This window comes from Pleuronectes platessa, chromosome 8 (assembly GCF_947347685.1).
Source record: "Pleuronectes platessa chromosome 8, fPlePla1.1, whole genome shotgun sequence".
NCBI lineage: Eukaryota > Metazoa > Chordata > Actinopteri > Pleuronectiformes > Pleuronectidae > Pleuronectes > Pleuronectes platessa.
In genome coordinates, this window is record NC_070633.1 from 12232816 (window position 1) to 12249577 (window position 16762).

Sequence of the window (16762 nt, forward strand, 5' to 3'; positions counted from 1 at the left end):
AAGCTCTCTTAGAGGTTTATCTGTCATGCATGTGGCTTCTTGCTTGTATAGAAGTTTGTGTGTTTGGAATATTCTCTGTGTGTGTGTGTGTGTGTGTGTGTGTGTGTGTGTGTGTGTTTGTGTTTGTGCACAACCCCAGGGATTCATATGACATTTACTCCACAAATCTTAATGTAACAGAGTCGGTGGGGCTGAGGAGCTGCGGGCTGTTTGATGAGCTGGTTCAATCAGACTGTGAATATCTGTTTGCTACACTGTTACTCAGTTATCTCACCGCACATACTTCTCCTCAGTTTCTCTCTCCCTCTCACTGTCTATCTCACTCTCTCTCTCTCTCTCTCTCTCTCTCTCTCTCTCTCTCTGTGTCTCTATATGTCTCCATATGTCTCATGTTCAAGTCCTGTTCTATGGTTTCTGTGTTTTGGAGAGAAAGAGAGACAGAGAGAATCAATGTGGGTTTGTGTGTGTGTGTGAGCAAGCAAGAGCGAGAAGGAGAGACAAGAGAAAGTAGAGGAGGTGGAAAGAGAGATGGCCCGAGGGCATCGCTAGGCCCTGCTGAGGAATGATAACTGAACTCTGCAAAATTAAGGCAAGCTCTTTCTTTCTCTCCCTCTCTCTTGCACATACACACTCACACATATGCACACACACATATATATACACACACAGAGTTTCACACTGCTGCTCCATATCAAAGACCCCCAGTACCAGTCTGCATGCAGCCCCCCGTTGGCCAGATAAAACCCAGACAAAGAGAGGAGGGAGGGGAGGGAGAGAGGCGAACAAATCGGCTGCGTCTTTTCTCTTTCTCTCCATCGTCGCTGGCACCGACAGAGAGACATGGCAGCCCAGCAGGCTGCTGTATCTCCATGGGTGTCACTTCATTTCCATGTCTTTCAATGGCCGTCCAGAGAGACGTGGACTGTATTAACCCATAACCCCCAAACACTGACAGCTACACTGCTCCGCTTGGCCCCTGCACCTTCACAACACCCTAATGCATCCTCATCCTTACATCATTTAAAGAATATTTAAAAAAAATTGAATAATTTATCATATGTTTCCTTCTTTTACACTTAACTATCTACAACAGACATTTTTTACTCTTAAAGCAGAACAAGACAAAAGCGAAAATATAGAAATTTTGATCAATTTTTGTGTTTGAGGGAGATTATAAATGATGACCTCATTATCTGGCTACATTTTTGAATTAATGTTTCCGAGTTGCACCCTCTGCTCTTTCTCGCCCTGAGCAGATTTCACAGCCTCTAAACAGGATTGCCACAGTCCCGGCCTGTCCTCCAGGTTGCTATGATCCCCTGGCCAGCCAGACAAAGAGGGACAGACACGCTGAACACAGCACTAATCTACTGTGGCAGACACACACACACAGACACACACACACACAATCACACACACACACACAGTGCCCGCCTTCTTTGTGTGAAAAGTGTTTTGCAGAGTGATAAGAATGAGACTCAGAGCGAGAGAAAAAATAATTTTCACCTCATTGCACATATCGATCACTCATTCTCACTTTCTTCTGCCAGTCTGAGTTCAAATTTGCCCAAACATGGATGTTGGATGGTGTCTATCTGACCAGCACTGAAACACACCATATGATCATCAGCTGCTATTTAAAAGAGAAACGCTGTCGACTTTGAGATATGAAATACATATACATATACACAACAGCATGTGTTGCTAAGATGTTCGTGCAGGATTAAAGGCGATAACGACTGAATGCTAAATGTCGATTTAATCAGCTTATCTGTACTTTTCTTATTCAGACCTCAGACCATTCTTTGTGCAAACTGAGGATAGGCTTTTGTCCGTTCGAAATGTGTGCAAATGATAAAAAAAATATATTTCTTACTATATTTTTTACATTTTGAGAAATACACTTGGTCACTTTCCTACCAAGAGTAAGGTGATGATGAATGATTTACTTATACCATTCTCGTGTGTGTGTGTATAGATAGTAGCTTAGCTTAGCGTGGACACTAGGAGAAACAGCTAGCCTTGCTCTGACTAAGGTCAACATAGTTCACCTATCAGCACCTCTAAAGCTCAATAACTAACACTTTATGTATCATAACTTTAAATAATATTGACACTTCATGAGACTGCACGGTATCATAGTGGTCAGTCAGCAATGTTTACCTCCGCCAAGGAGTTTATTTTTTCATCCACTAATCCTGTTTGATAATTAGCTTGCTTATGCAAGAACTACTGGAGGGATTACCACTAAACTTGGTTTTAGAGGACTGATTTATGAGATTCTACAATTTGGTGCAGATCCAAAAAACAAATCTAGTGAATTTAAATATGGTTAATAAGGGAACAGAGGTATGCCCTCTCCGAGGACCCTTTGAGTTATGCATGTGTGTGCATGGTTTTCTCCTAGTTCTCCAACATTCAGTCCAAACACATGCAGCTTAGGTTAACTATATACAAATATAGGTGTGAATATGACTGTTCATGGTTGTTTGCTGCTTTAAATCAGCCTTGATACGCTGCCAACTTCAGTAGAGTATATCCTGCCTCTCGCCCAATATCCGCTGGGATTTGTTCCTGTGACCCTCAAGAGATAAACAGTATGGATGATGGATGGATTAAACTTAATGGATCTTGTGGGTTTCCATTCCTTCTAAAGGAAGCCTATAAGGTGGCTTAGGTGGTAGCTTGAAATGATTTGATTTTGTTTCCATAGAAGATTGATGTTTTTCCTGTTGTCAGATCGTGACCTGCAGTTTTACTCTGAGCCAAACAGTTACATTTGAACACACCAGCAAGACAGAGTAGAAGTGTGTACTAGAGTGCATATGACGTTGGCTGGTGTTAGACCTGATGGTGTTGTGTGACCTGTCCTTACCCGTAGCGAGGTGATGGTCGACGGGTCTCGGATCCGTCCGTCTTCATCCTTCAGGTTGTAGCCCTCTGGACGCTTGTCTCTCTCACTGATCTTCCACAGCTTCACCGTCTTGTCTGAGATGGATACATCACACAAACCACACACAAAAATCACACACAGAAACTGGCTCACCACGGTAAAACTCAGTTACAAGATGGATGCGGGGGCTGGGCAGCCAATCTGGCATGTAGCTGGGCAAGAGCCAGCAAGGATGATGAATGGTTGCTGCTGTGTAGATACTGATGTACTGATATCATTCTACATGTTGACTGCATTTCTCTGCTCCAGTATACGCTCCCTCTGAAAAAAGCCATCTGTCCGGCTTTTCAATTCTGCATCACGTAGACACCAGTTACATCCCGGTGTCTCGGTCTAGTGAAAGTGGTTGTCAGCAGCAGTCAGGTTGTTGCTTTTTTTCCCCTTTTAATTTCCACAGTGAGTATTGGTGTCAGAGCAGCGAGGCCATCGCCACAGGAACCTGCACCATCTGCCCCAGCCACCGCTAGCACTCCTGGAGCAGTCATGCATGAAGCACCACAATCTGCAAGATGTCTCTCTGCTGATGTGTATGTGTCTTCTAAGGCAAGCGTACATGTATGGGGTGCGATGATTTGATATATATATGTGTGTGAGTGTGTTGCCTGCTGTGGCAGCCATGCATGAAGTACTCAATCTGAACGGCCCCGGCTGGTGGCACCTGCTCCGTCAAGCGAAACACCAATATGCTCACAGAGATAGTGATTCTGAATTGATATTAATAACGTCTCCTTTTATCTCAGCTGTAATTCTGACTATTCTGTGGAGTGAGGAATGAATCACGCCTTCAGCAAACACTCAGCTGAGTGACTGACCATTGGTGGAGAGCAAGAAGTAGGCGGCGTTCTGCTGAGGAAGCCATTTGATCTTGTTGATCTTCTCCTCGATCTCCAAACTCTTCAGGTAGTCAAACTCCGGCTCGTGGCTCTGGAATGTGCTGTAAACATTGTACTCCCCTCTGCGCTGGGGCTGGCTCTTACTCTGAAGGAGGAAGAGGCGACAGAGATAAGGTTACAGAAAGATTACATGATAAATAATAAAAGTAACTTTACTTATATTGCAACCTATAAAACAGGGTTTACAAAAAAGACAGCATCATGTAAAGGCAGTAAGAACTAATAAAAGCAATAAAACTTAAAGACAGATGAAAAGCTAAAATCACATAAAGGCAAGTCTGTAAAAATGGGTTTTAAGAAGTAATTTAAAAGAAGTCACTGGATCTAAAAGCCTTATCTCCCCAAGCAGCATTAGACTTCAACTTTGCAATGACCAGAAGGCCCCAGCTGAAGATCTAAGGCTCTGAGCTGGATCGTATAGGGCCAACATTTCTACTGTGTTGTTTGGGGCCAGAATAAGGCAAGCTTTAAAAGTGATCTGTAAAACCCTAAAATCCATTCTAAAGCAAACAGGGAGCCAACGGAGAGAAGCCGGGATTGGTGTGATGTCTTATATTTAAATCAGTAAGAGGCCAAGCTGCTGCGTTCTGAACTAGTCGGACGCAAGAGAGAGAGACTTTTGAATTATGCCAGAGAGACGGGCGTCAAAGTCGGCCTGTTGTTTACATCAAATGTGTTATGGAGAGATTCATTCCTTTAGTTGTTTAGGAAATATACTTACTCTCTCCAGCAGCCAGTTACCATAGCTTCACATAAAGATTTAAGATTTAAAAGGATAACAAATATGTCGTATTTATACTGAATGAGCATTGAATTCAAAATGCTATTTCTATGGCTTCTCCATTGTATTAAATAACAATTCTAAATGTGTTTCAAATGCTAGGATCATTGGGATCTTAACTGTTATTCCGAATGGAGTGGTTAAAAACTATGCTTCTGCATAAAACATGATGTAATGATAGTGGTTACAGAAAATGTTATCATTTGTGGTGACATTTAGATTTCCAACCATCAGTCCTTTTCAAAATACACCTTCCCTTGTTATTTAAAGGCAACTTTAATGTTTCAAGGCTGTGAAATCCTCTCAGCATAAGGGCAGCGTAATTAGCGTAGCATTGTTGGCATTTCCTACCTCCTGCTCCCGCTGGAAGACGACAACTCTGCCTCCTTTATCCCCGGTGGCCAACAGCTCCCCCGATGGGTTAAACTCCACCGTTGAGATAATGTCAGCTGCAGCAGAGGAAGCAGAAAGGGAGAGGAGGGGGAGAAAATGTCAGTGTGGACAAAAGCTGTCAAGGTAGACGTCAGACAAAAAGAAAGAGCTTTCAAGTCCGATGCGGTGCAGGGATTTCCAGAAAACACAAGAGGGGAAGGGGAGGGGAATCTCGTGACAAACCCATAGAGGACTCTGTGGCACTGTTACCCTACTTTTGCAGAAATATGGGTTAGGACAAACCACAGGATGAGTCACTGCATGATATCAACTAATGTACACCGTGTCTCATTGAAGTGAGCCAATCGTTGTCATTTAATTGCACTTCTGCTTTTTATAGGGCTCTTCCACCACTATAATAATGCCATTCCTCAGTCTCCTGTTGGCTGCAAGACCCTGTGCTGCTCCAAGACTCTACTGCTCCTTCGTTAAAAAAGGTCATAAACCTTTAAAATAGGTTCTCCTTTGCGGATGACATATGTTACGCCTACTTTTTAACTTCCAATCTGTGCAGTGCACTATCTGGACAAAAGAAATATAACGCTTGTAAGATATAATTGCCTTCTTTTGTCTACACCCCTGACGTTTCTCTGTGTCTCTGCATAGCTCCAGTTTAATTCTAACAAAAAGTAAATAACAGACACCTACCCTTAAGGTAGCTTCTCCTCTCCTTCTCAAAGACATACATCTGCTCGTATTTAGGAGAGGCTAATGGTGACTGTAATTATTATACAGCCTTGGGCTAAAAGGACATAGCATAATGTCTGTCTCACACACACCCACACACACACACACTTACACAGACATACACGTACAGTGGAGGCTAGCCCTTTGCTTAACAGTGACAATAATATTAGACAGAGAAAAAGAGAGAAAGAGAGAGTGAGCTTGTTGTTTTGTACCCCCCACGCCCTCTGTGGACCTGCTACTGGCAGAGTGCTGAACAGGAGAGGGGAATGTTGCTATGGAGACCGTTTCCATCTCTAGCAGCAGTCGGAGGGGTGAATGTGTGTCTGTGAGTGTGTGTGCCAAAAGCTCTCAGACTTAGTTGCTGATGCTTGCTGTAATTCAGCAGACAGAGCGAGTGCTGCAATAGAGTGAAAAACCTGGTACTGCATCTGGGGGAGTGTGTCTAGTTCAATGCAGTGCCCAACTTCAGACAATAGAGTCCCTGCAGACTGGCTCATCTCCTCACATAAAGCTGCTGTGCATGGTGGAAATGCAAAAGTCTTAACGTGTGTGTTGGTCCTGTGCCTCTTCCCCTTGTTTGATTTAATTGTTGAAAAGGAAGCCACATTCAAAGGTGAGACCAGAGGGATTCTTGTGGCCATGCAGGTGGGAAATCCTAATCATATTTTAAACTAATGACTTTTTCACAGAGAAGACACACTCTGACCTAATTACAACCCTGGAGAACCCCACTGACACATATAGAGTGCTTGCATACACACACGCACGCAAAAAACTATATTGACCCCCTGGGTGCACAGAGACTTGCATGTGCAGCACACACACACACACACACACACACACACACACACACACACACACACACACACACACACACACACACACACACACACACACACACACACACACACACACACACACACACACGCACAAACACAGACACAGAGGCACACACAATAGTGTCTTCTCCCAGCACCATCAAGCCAAAGCCAGTGGTGTGAATCGAATGGAATCGGCTTAACAGCCAGCATTCTTGAATCCAAGCTTGTCTCTCTTTCTCCCTTTTTGTCCTTCATCCTCCTCTTTTTCCCAATTTCCCCCACTCCCTCTCTCCATCCCTCATCATCAACACATTAAGTCACTGAAGAGAAACAGTAATTGATGGATGCCGTTTAACGAGTTTACAGACGCATACATCCTTCAATCATCTCAGTAAATGAAGAATCGGCAAGAGCCAGTGAGCTGAGACTCCCAACGTGATGGAACGCTTCCCTAAATGAGTTTTTCCTCATGCAAATGTATTCTCTCCAGACAACCTCGGCCACTGATGGAATTGTGTTTGAATGGCAGCGTGCTGGTTTTTTTTCAGAGGAAATTTCACTCCAGGGAACAAATTGATTAACAGCAGAGCTGCAGGTGGGCGTGTCCCCTGAATATTTCCCGCTTGCATCAGATCAGAATTTTATTATGTGAGCCTCATCTTCAAGGTGGAGTAGGATTAGCAGCTGGCCGGTGATTCAACTGATCAAATGTGTTCTCACACATTCTGTCTCTCTCTCTCTCTCTCTCTCTCTCTCACACACACACACACACACACAAACACACACACCCACACACACCCATACACACGCACAGCCTCATCAGCAGACCATAACCAGATGAAGCCCATAAATCCCATGGCCAGCCAGGTCTGACACGGACAGGTCAGCGCTTCTTGATGCATCAGAGTGATGCTCGAGATAACACACATCCATCACCAGTAATAACGCAGACAAGCCTGTGAGCCTGCTGCTGTGATGCGTGTCTGTACCAGTGAAATAAAACGGGCATGGCACCGCTCTTATCTGTTCCTGCTCGCCAACCTGAACTGCAATAACACCCTTCAGCATGCAATATAGAATTGGACGTCAGATCAATTGGGTGGAAACATAGATATGCATTGATTCTGGAATGAAAACTGTGCACGAGGAGCCACGGACACAGGGCGGGCGAGGGAGGATATTGAATGTATTTATAGATGCCTGAGCTCGCAACATCTATATCACATAACAGAAGGGGCCACTAAAATAAATGATTGTGAGTGAGGGGGGAGTCTGGGGACAGAGGTTTGTTTCTCTAAGTGGGTCAACAAAAAGATCGTCCAGTGAGTCTCACCGGCACAGACGCAAGCAAAGACCAAAATAGGAGCACCCTAGCTAACCTCTAGACAGCACATAATCCTGTCAGGGGTGAAATAAATCCCAGAAAACGAAGCGGGTCTTGATCCGCTGGCATTGGGAGGGTTGTGTAAGACACACAGACCCAAAACGGGTTGAGTTCATGCAAGGAAATACAGTTGTGTAAGTGGCGCGCAGTAATTCCAGGTAGAGGGAGGGACGTGTGAGCAACATAGTGTTGTGTAAATGCTTTGTTAGTGTCAGACGTGGTGAGGGTAGGATTACAGCACTTGTGCTGAGCTGCCTGCGTCAAAGGATCAGGCAGGGGGGGGGGGGGTTCTGGTCCATTCTCGCACTCTCTTTCACCCGCCGCTCTATGTTCCTTCTGTGATAATCAACAATATGTATCGGTCAGCACATCTTTTCTTCCTGCAACATGGACGCCAAACTACACATTCTGCACATGTAAAGGCCTATTTCTGTTTTGAATTAGCAGCTGATCACAGCTTCATTTCACACTAGCAACAATGGAGATCAGACTAAATGTTTGAATATGCCTCGTTACCTACTGGTCTGGTAGCCAGCCATATGATTAAGGGTTTATTAAGCTTTATTAGCTGCACACAAAGCAACAGAGGACAACACAGCTCTCTTCATCTGAGGAGCATGACTCTTTGTAAGATGTGGAGTGAACAAGCTAATTAACCTGGTTTCTCCCAGATCAGCCCCTTGAGATTGACACACAGTGTGTGTGTGGGTGTGTGTGTGCGTTTTGTCTGCATGTGTGTGTTTGTGCTCAAGTGTGTGAATATTGTGTGTGCGTTTGCTTTTCTATGTCCCCACTCTTCCCCCCACAGGGAGTAGTGGGGGAAATGGGCGAGACGTGTTCCTGCTTCACTCCTCACACTTCATTAACACATCGACGTTGGAACACATCACACCACAGACACAATACAGGACAGGGCGAAACACGGGGTGGTGAAAAGGAGTGAAATAAGTGATCGATCCCCGCCAGCACCAAGCTGAATACCAAAAGGAATCATTCAGAATGCTTGTTATTTGGTATTCTCTTAGAAACTGAAGATGTAGGGGGGGGATGGTGGGGAAACTGGAGCAGACAGAATTATAATTCAGCACCAAAACAACAAAAAAACGCACTCCCTCTCTATCTGTCTGTCTGAGCTGCTTTGGTGCACTCCCTTTCATCTCCCTTGTGTTTGAGGGAGGAATGAATCAAAGACGAGAACGTTGCTGCACAAAACCTGCATCATTCCGCGATGACCTTATCACCAGAACACGAAGCGTGGGGAGTGACGACACGCAGGACACAGGAATTAGCTATCAAAACTTACAACTGTACTCCATTATAAAGTCCAGAAAGGTCAAACACTGCTCAGCCTGCAGGCTAGCGGCCCTCCGAATGACTCGCACTCAGTACATCCATCACTGCAGCCCCTCAAATCCACTCACCAGGAAGCTCGTTTGCCGTTGAAAACCAGGATATTATAATTTTTTTGAATTTTTTTTTGCAATCATCCCACAGTAGCAACACTAAGGGTATTCTTTAATAAATTCTCATTAAAATTTCATGGAGCTGCAGACTTAATAAGAAGCTAATCAGGGGATGAAAGCAGCTGCTGAATAAGGAGTGTGACTCTCCCCAACTTCACAGCTTGCCATTAAGCCCCCGCCACCCCCCACACCATGCACCCCCATACACACACACCCCCATAGACATTATCCCTCTTGCGCTTCGTGCTGCGGCGGGGCTCCTGCGTTTTGAGTGTTTCATATAGTGAATAATGGATGGGACCTGAGGGTATGGTGGGCTAAGCTTTTTTTTTTATGCCGGGGTCCTAAAGTGTGGCCCCAGGCCGTTTGCCTTGGCACAAACAACTAGGCTCGCTGCCCCCCCCTCGCTCTCATCTGCAGCAGCAATAAAGGCTGTGAGCTCTCTGTTACAGCACTGCATCAGTATTCAGAGGGGGCTACAGGGGTCACATCACACTCACAGGCTTGTACTTGCATCAGACAGACGTACAGTGTAAGCGGCGAAGGCAAGAGAGAGGGAGAGACGAGAGGGGGGGAGAGAAGGAGGAAGGGATTACACCTCCTACCAATAGATCTTCGGGTCATTGTTCCGGTGGCTAAATTGTAAAGGACCAGAAATCAATAGCAAAGCAGACGTCAGGTTAGGTGCTGCCTCACAGCGAGGAAGCAATCTGCATCTTTTTACGTCCAGCGTTGGGTTCTGATTGACTGTTTCATCACACAACACATTCAGGTGGAATTAACTAGGAGCCGTGTTGTGGGAGTGTAACAGTCCATTGACTAAACACACACTTATACACAACTCCCAGCACCATCCATCCTTTCACCATTAGCTGCGTGTCATCTGCAGGCGGCGGGTGAATGCAAATGAGCCCGCAATGTAATTTTCTCTCAGCTCGACAACAATGAAGCTTCTGGAAACTTTGCTTTTATAGTCGAGGGGACGTTGAGATTTCACACCCAGCCATAGATGACCAGCACAGCTTTGCTCACATCAGTGTGGACACACACCGCGTCAATGTATCCGCCCAGGGGCCCAGTGAGGTGTGGGATTGGTGCGTGGCAAAGGTCAGCCTGAGTGACATTAAAATGTGACATCATTAAAGTGCCCTGCCGCTCTGGCAGGGCCTGGGGGGAAATCCTCACCAGCTCGCCACCACTGAGAGACCTGTGTGTGCATGTGTAAGTGTGTGTGTGGTCTGAATGGACCAGGCCTGATGGAACATGTGCACTTTGGTGAATTTATTGCTGAGGGGCGATGGACCCAGACACCAGCTAGTGTGATCTTTGGCTGTAGACTGACTCTATACCTTTTAGGGACAAGGAGGGACAGTGATAGCACACGCACACACATGCACATTCATGATATATGAGATGTGACGCTCCACCATAAATTGTCACTATAAAGAAAATAACAAAAGTCGAGTCTCATTGTTTGAAAAGCACAGATGGGCCAGAGACTAGACAGTGCTTTGCTTTAAGGAGACACGTTTTACAACCTGTACAACTCTAATGCACTCTCTCTCCATCAAAAGGATGAGACAGAGTGAAGGAGGGAGACAGAGAGACGGGGAGAAGCTGGAAGAAGCTCCCCTCCCATTTTTTTTTCATCTCAGCGCACACATCACACAAAGATATCCATCACACCACTCCCACCCCCACTTCACTTCCGCTCCCTCTGAACCAGTGACTGTGTGTTTAGCAATGACAGGGATTCATCTGAAAGAGCCGGGGAGCAGAACAAATCATGATGCTGCTCACTTGTGTTTAAATTTGAAAGAAAAAATACAAAAAGCATCAGGAGAAAGAGACCATCTTCCTCCTGAGCTGTGACTTTGTCTCTCCTCCAACCTGCAGTGGCATCAGTAACCTGAGCTACTGGCAAACCCAAGGAGCCATTGTGGCTCTGACCCACCCTGCAGCCACATACACCCTCCAACAACCTCTATTCTACACCACTTTTCTTTCCTTACAACCTACGGGATAGATGCTTGATTGTGGTATATCCCATCATATTTTATCTGTTCCTTTATTGTCTGATTTTAAACCTCGTGGTACGTGGGAGGCAAAAATGGTGAGATATGGATTGAAGGCTTCCCCCACTGCTGCAGAAACCATTACAAATGTGCAAATAAAACAAGGCGCACTGAATTTAGAGACAAAAAAACTTACAGTACCAAGGTAATGAAGCAGCAACAATTAGTTCATTGATCAATTAGTCATTCGGCGTAAAATCATTAGAATAATTCCTCATTTTAGTCATTTTCAAGCAACAATGGCCTCCCACTCGCGGGGTTTAGCTTCACGTGTCAAGATTTGATGCTTTTATTTGTCACATACGACGTTAAGCTGATTATATTTGCTTTTAAGACTATTCGTTGAATAAAAGCAGCAATTTGAATGCAATCTCCTTTTGTCGGTTAAAATGAAATTTGGTAATTTTTCCACATTTAATGGACAAAACAATTTGCTGATCAATATACTGCAAATGAGTGAATCATTAGCTTCCGCCCTAGAATACTTTGTAAACACGGGCTGATGAAGTTGACCTTATGTTAATGTTGTCTGTGTAATGAAAAGCTCTCAGTCCCCGCTGCTTTTTATGATCATACTGATAACTGAAGTTAATGTCCATAACCAATCTGCACAATCTTATATACGAGAATGGAGGTGGTAATGAGATCAGCGATAACCTCTACCTGTAAATCAGTGTTTTTATGTTGATCACCAATCTAAGCAGCTTGCGGAGGACAGATGGAGCTGATTGGTGGAACACAAGGGAACTATTAAGTATCAAATGGTTAATAGGCCGATGTTTGGTCAGTGAAGGGGGGACACTCGCTCACGTGCAGCAGGGAGCAGGATTTAAAAGCTCTGCAAGTCACAGCTATTGTTCAATGCATGCTTATGTAGATGTACTGTAAGAAAAAGTGTGTGTGTGTGAGGGAGATGCTGCTTCCTTAAATCAGGCCACCCTCCCTGTCTCCTCCGTCTCATTCTCTCAACACAGGGTGAGGAAAATACATTTCTTGATCAGTTATTCCAACTGCATCACATGAGACTCCAAAAGCAGCTTTATTCCACGTCCGTGCAGATTAAAGGATCCTGAAATAGCGTGTATGATGGGAAGCCACCTCATCATTTCCTGCCAGTGACACCACTAACCTCCACTGGGAACATTAACATGAAACAACGCCTTCTTTAATACCCTCACAGAAGATTACAGTGCGATTAAATTCCCTCTAAACGACCTAATGCAAGCCAAAAGGCATCCATGTAAACAACTGCACAGTGATGTCTCTTCACTGGGCTATTTGCCTGATAATTATTGTAATGATCCCGTGCAATGGCTGGTGCATTCGCTGTGATATCAGCCTCCCTCCAGCTACAGCCTCAGGTGATCTGCAGAGTAACAGCTCAGGATAGGATAGGGATTTTTTTTCTCTCTCTCTCTCTCTCCCCTCAACATCGTCACTTTTTAAATACCTTCGGTTGCATAGTTGTGGTCGCGCAGGAAGCTGTTGTTGATTTTCCGGGTGTCACTCTCCTCCTCCATTGATAAATCGGCTGGTTCGGGATCCTGAACGCGGCAGACCTGCTCACCATCCTGCCCGGTACCGTCAGCAGGTGGCGGGCAGTGCTGAGACCAGCGGGGGGGCTGTCATGGCTCCAGATCTCCCCGTGTAATAAACACAATCGCGATCAAATAAATGCCTGTGATGTCGCTGCTGCTGAGGATAGTGGTGATGATGATGATGCACGGGCAGGTCTTGTCCACACCTCAGGGCGCATCCAACAGCGCGCACTGTCCGCGACGCAGGGACTGTGCCGAATCCAGCAGTGGATTTAGAGCCTAATTATTAAAGCGCATTACGTCCTCTGCTTCAGATCATTCATCTGCACGTAAAGGACACACATCATCACCACGGTGCGTCAATAAAAAAACGTCAAAAAAAGGTTGCGTCTCCCTGCATGGAGGTGGCTGATTCCGTCTCAGCAGCAGCAGCGCACTCCGCGAGTCTCTTCTGGAGGATTTGAGTTTGTGTGAGGCTTGATTTGCCCCCCTCCCTGTGCCTGCACCAGTGCCAGCGGGGCGGGCGGGATTATGCGTCAACAAGCTTGCTCCTATCACTTCAGTATTTCCCTGTCAGACTCTCCAAAGTTACACAGCGGCCTTTCTGTCTCCAGATCCTGCAAAGACTCCTCTCTCTCTCCCTCTCCGCGCGCCTTGGATACCGGCAGCTCAGCTGACTCACTGCAACGGATAGCGCACTGTGCTGCTGCTGCTGCTGCGCTTCAGCAGTGGGCGGCCCCTCCCATGCTGCCTGGCGGCTGGCTCTTTAAAAAAAAATATCCACAAGCAGCAAATTGGATTCTCAGTCGAACCACCACCACCATCAGAGCACCACCACCACCAGTTAAAGAAGAGTTCAGGGCAGGGCCGGGTCTAGGCAGGGGCAAGAGGGGGCCTGGCCCCCTCAAATAAATGTTGTGCCCCCTCAAACTAAATAGGGTTAGGGTTAGGGTTAGGCACAATGCCCCCTCAAGATTTGTGGCTGCCCCCTCATACATGCCTGTCTAGACCCGGCCCTGGTTCAGGGTCTGTTCACCCACATCCTGATCACCATCAACCAGGTCTGTACGTGTTAAAGCCGAAAGCTACCCCACGGCCTGGTAGCAGGTTGCCTCTAAAGCCTGGTAGATCCTGCATCCCCACCACCCCTACACCCTGCTGCATGCAGAGACACGGATAAGCCTCTACTTTCCATGCTCCCAGATCCAGTTCCCTCTCAACCGCAGCTATTCTTGCCAGGGGAAGACAAGAGATGCTTTATATGAGGCACGTGACTGGGCACCTTTCTGTCCATACACTTATGTGAGCATGGACTTTAGACATAGATATCAGGAAGGCACAAGGGAGAAAGGGAGGGATGAGCCGAGTAAAGAAGAAAACTGGAGAGGCGAGAGCGACAGAGAGATGACCAAAAAAAAAAGAACCAGACGCTGATTAATTAGATTAGCAGGGCCACCGTCTGCGCCTCTTTCTGGGAAGATCTCATTTCCATGCTGGGTTTAATAACACCACACACAACGAGTCTTCTCCTCAAACTATAATCTTTGATGTGTGTGTGCGTGTGTGTGTGCGTGTGCGTGCTGGCAGTGAATCCCTCCTCCCCTTATCTACTCACTTTACCCTAAATCTCCCTGGTTCCACAAAGGGACCCTGGGTATCTCCCCTGTGCGAGCCTCAACACACATCAGCAGCAGCAATAAAGAGATTGCAGAGCCCCCTCTCCTAAATGCATTATAGCTCTCTAATCCACGCGACCATTTGCACATCCAATCCTCTGCTTCTGCACTAATGGGGATCTTGCTGTGAGAGAGGCGGCCTGCTTGTACATAAAAACAATAAAAAAGAAAGAAACAGGGCCTTCCTACACATGCTATTTTACACCCCATCACACCTCCATCTCCACCGGAATACATTACGGGGCATTATCCATGCAGGGAGATAATGAAGCCTGCTGGAGCGTTGGCGAGGGCCCGGGATTCGCATGATTCCATATTTACAGTCTTGTGCTCCCCTAATGAAATCTGCAGAGAAGCTCTGCCATCCTTGACCCTCTGAGATCTGACTGAGCGGTCAGCAGCGTTTCACATCTCCATCAATATTTAAACAGGGGTCTGTGAGGACAAAAGGAAACACGCAGGGAAACCCCTCCCTGCTCGGCTGTAACTTACACTTCGGCTAAGTTACAGCTGAGCAGTGAGACTGAATGAAATCGAAATGGAAACAATGGATTTTAAGGGGAATGAAGCCACATGGATTAGAGGCCGAGTTTTGTCAGATTCTGTCGGGAGGTGAGGAGGGGGATTATGAGGCAGTGAGACAGTCTGATGGAGGGCAGGGGGCTGCAGTTAAAGGTACAGACATATTTGACTGTATAATGAAGGAATAAGTGGAGGATGCCTCTCGGAGCCAGGGCCTGGGATCAATGCTGCCTCCCTAATGACATTTACTGTCTCTCTGTCTGCCTCTGTCCCGCTCCCTCTGCACACATGCCAATCTCCTTTCCACTTCAACCCTTTTATTTTCACTCCCCCCTCCCTCAACCATGTCAGCCTTCATGCTGTACCTACTGATTGGAAACCAGTTGGGCTTTTTATAATTCCACGACCACACACGGGCGGCTGTGGCTGTCCTCCAACCTGAAGGTCGGCAGTTCGATCCCCAGTCTGAGCCATCTGCATGCCGAAGTGTCCTTGGGCAAGATGCTGAACCCCGAATGGCCCCCCATAGAATAACTAAGTACTGCGAATAGATGCACTGTATGAATGTGCGTGTGAATGGGTGAATGTAGAACTGTACTGTAAAGCGCTTTGAGTGGTCATCAAGACTAGAAAAGCGCTATATAAATCCAAAGCCATTTACCATTTACAGGTGACCCCCGGGTCAGTTTACACCAAAAGTAGCGAATATACGGAAACGAATGTGGTAAAAGAAGATTGACTCCTATCCCGTCGCCGGTAGAAGTGTTTGCCTTTCTGTTTTCTTCACCAGTGAGTCTCACTATTTTGCCATTGTTGCATTTTTTACAATGCAAAGTGCATCATAATGTCGCGCAGAATAAGTGCAGTGTCAGCGTCTAGACTGCCAAAATAAAGAAGAGAACATTTGCGCTTTCACTCGGGTGTTCCAGATTTCGTGGGGGTTTTTTGACCAGGGGAAGAGGGGCTTAACATCTGGCCATCGACCTTCACTCTCAGGCCAGATTACCTTGCGATAGACACTGGTTTTATCATTGTTATGTAATGTTTTGTTGTTCTGCTATGAAAATGGTGGAACATGGGGTTAGAATACATATGAATTAATTGTGTCCTGTCAAATTTGTACAAAACAGATTTTCAGAAATACTTCAGATCGGAATTAATGGAAACACGCTAATTTGGCAAGACAGCAAGGTGAGAGAGCATCTCAGTTTTCAGTGCGTTCATGAGGTTGAACCTGATGCATTGAGGAGAAAAACCTGAATGTATGTATCTGTATGTATGTCTTCCAATATTGGTGTAAAAGAGGTAGTATGGGTTTTTGGACCCGTGGAAAAGGGGTTACATTCTCAGAGCTTTGAACTTTCTGCAACCCATGGCTCATTTAATCTTCCCTCCCCCACACCTCCAGCTACTTGTTCTCCTCTGGTACCCGACTTCTCATGTTCATTACACCTCGTCTCCCACTCCGCTGGGGTGGGAGACCAGTGACAGGGCATCTATACAACCCAGCTGCTGTGTGTCAGACTTGCAGGAA

The 16762-nt window shown here is 46.0% G+C and overlaps 1 protein-coding gene across 3 annotated transcripts in view; it reads right to left on the minus strand.

The window, feature by feature from the left end:
• Window positions 1-16762, minus strand: part of LOC128445718 (serine/threonine-protein phosphatase 2A 55 kDa regulatory subunit B beta isoform) — a 47108-nt gene that overhangs the window by 6382 nt on the left and 23964 nt on the right. For 2 of the 3 annotated variants that reach the window (XM_053428517.1, XM_053428519.1), the window contains exons 2-4: window positions 4979-5076; window positions 3766-3931; window positions 2876-2988 (exon numbers count right to left, since the gene is read on the minus strand). In XM_053428517.1, coding sequence (XP_053284492.1) covers window positions 2876-2988; window positions 3766-3931; window positions 4979-5076 — 377 coding nt within the window. Of the gene's footprint in view, window positions 1-2875; window positions 2989-3765; window positions 3932-4978; window positions 5077-12942; window positions 13013-16762 lie in introns of those variants that run through there. The other variant, XM_053428518.1, reaches the window with a different exon arrangement.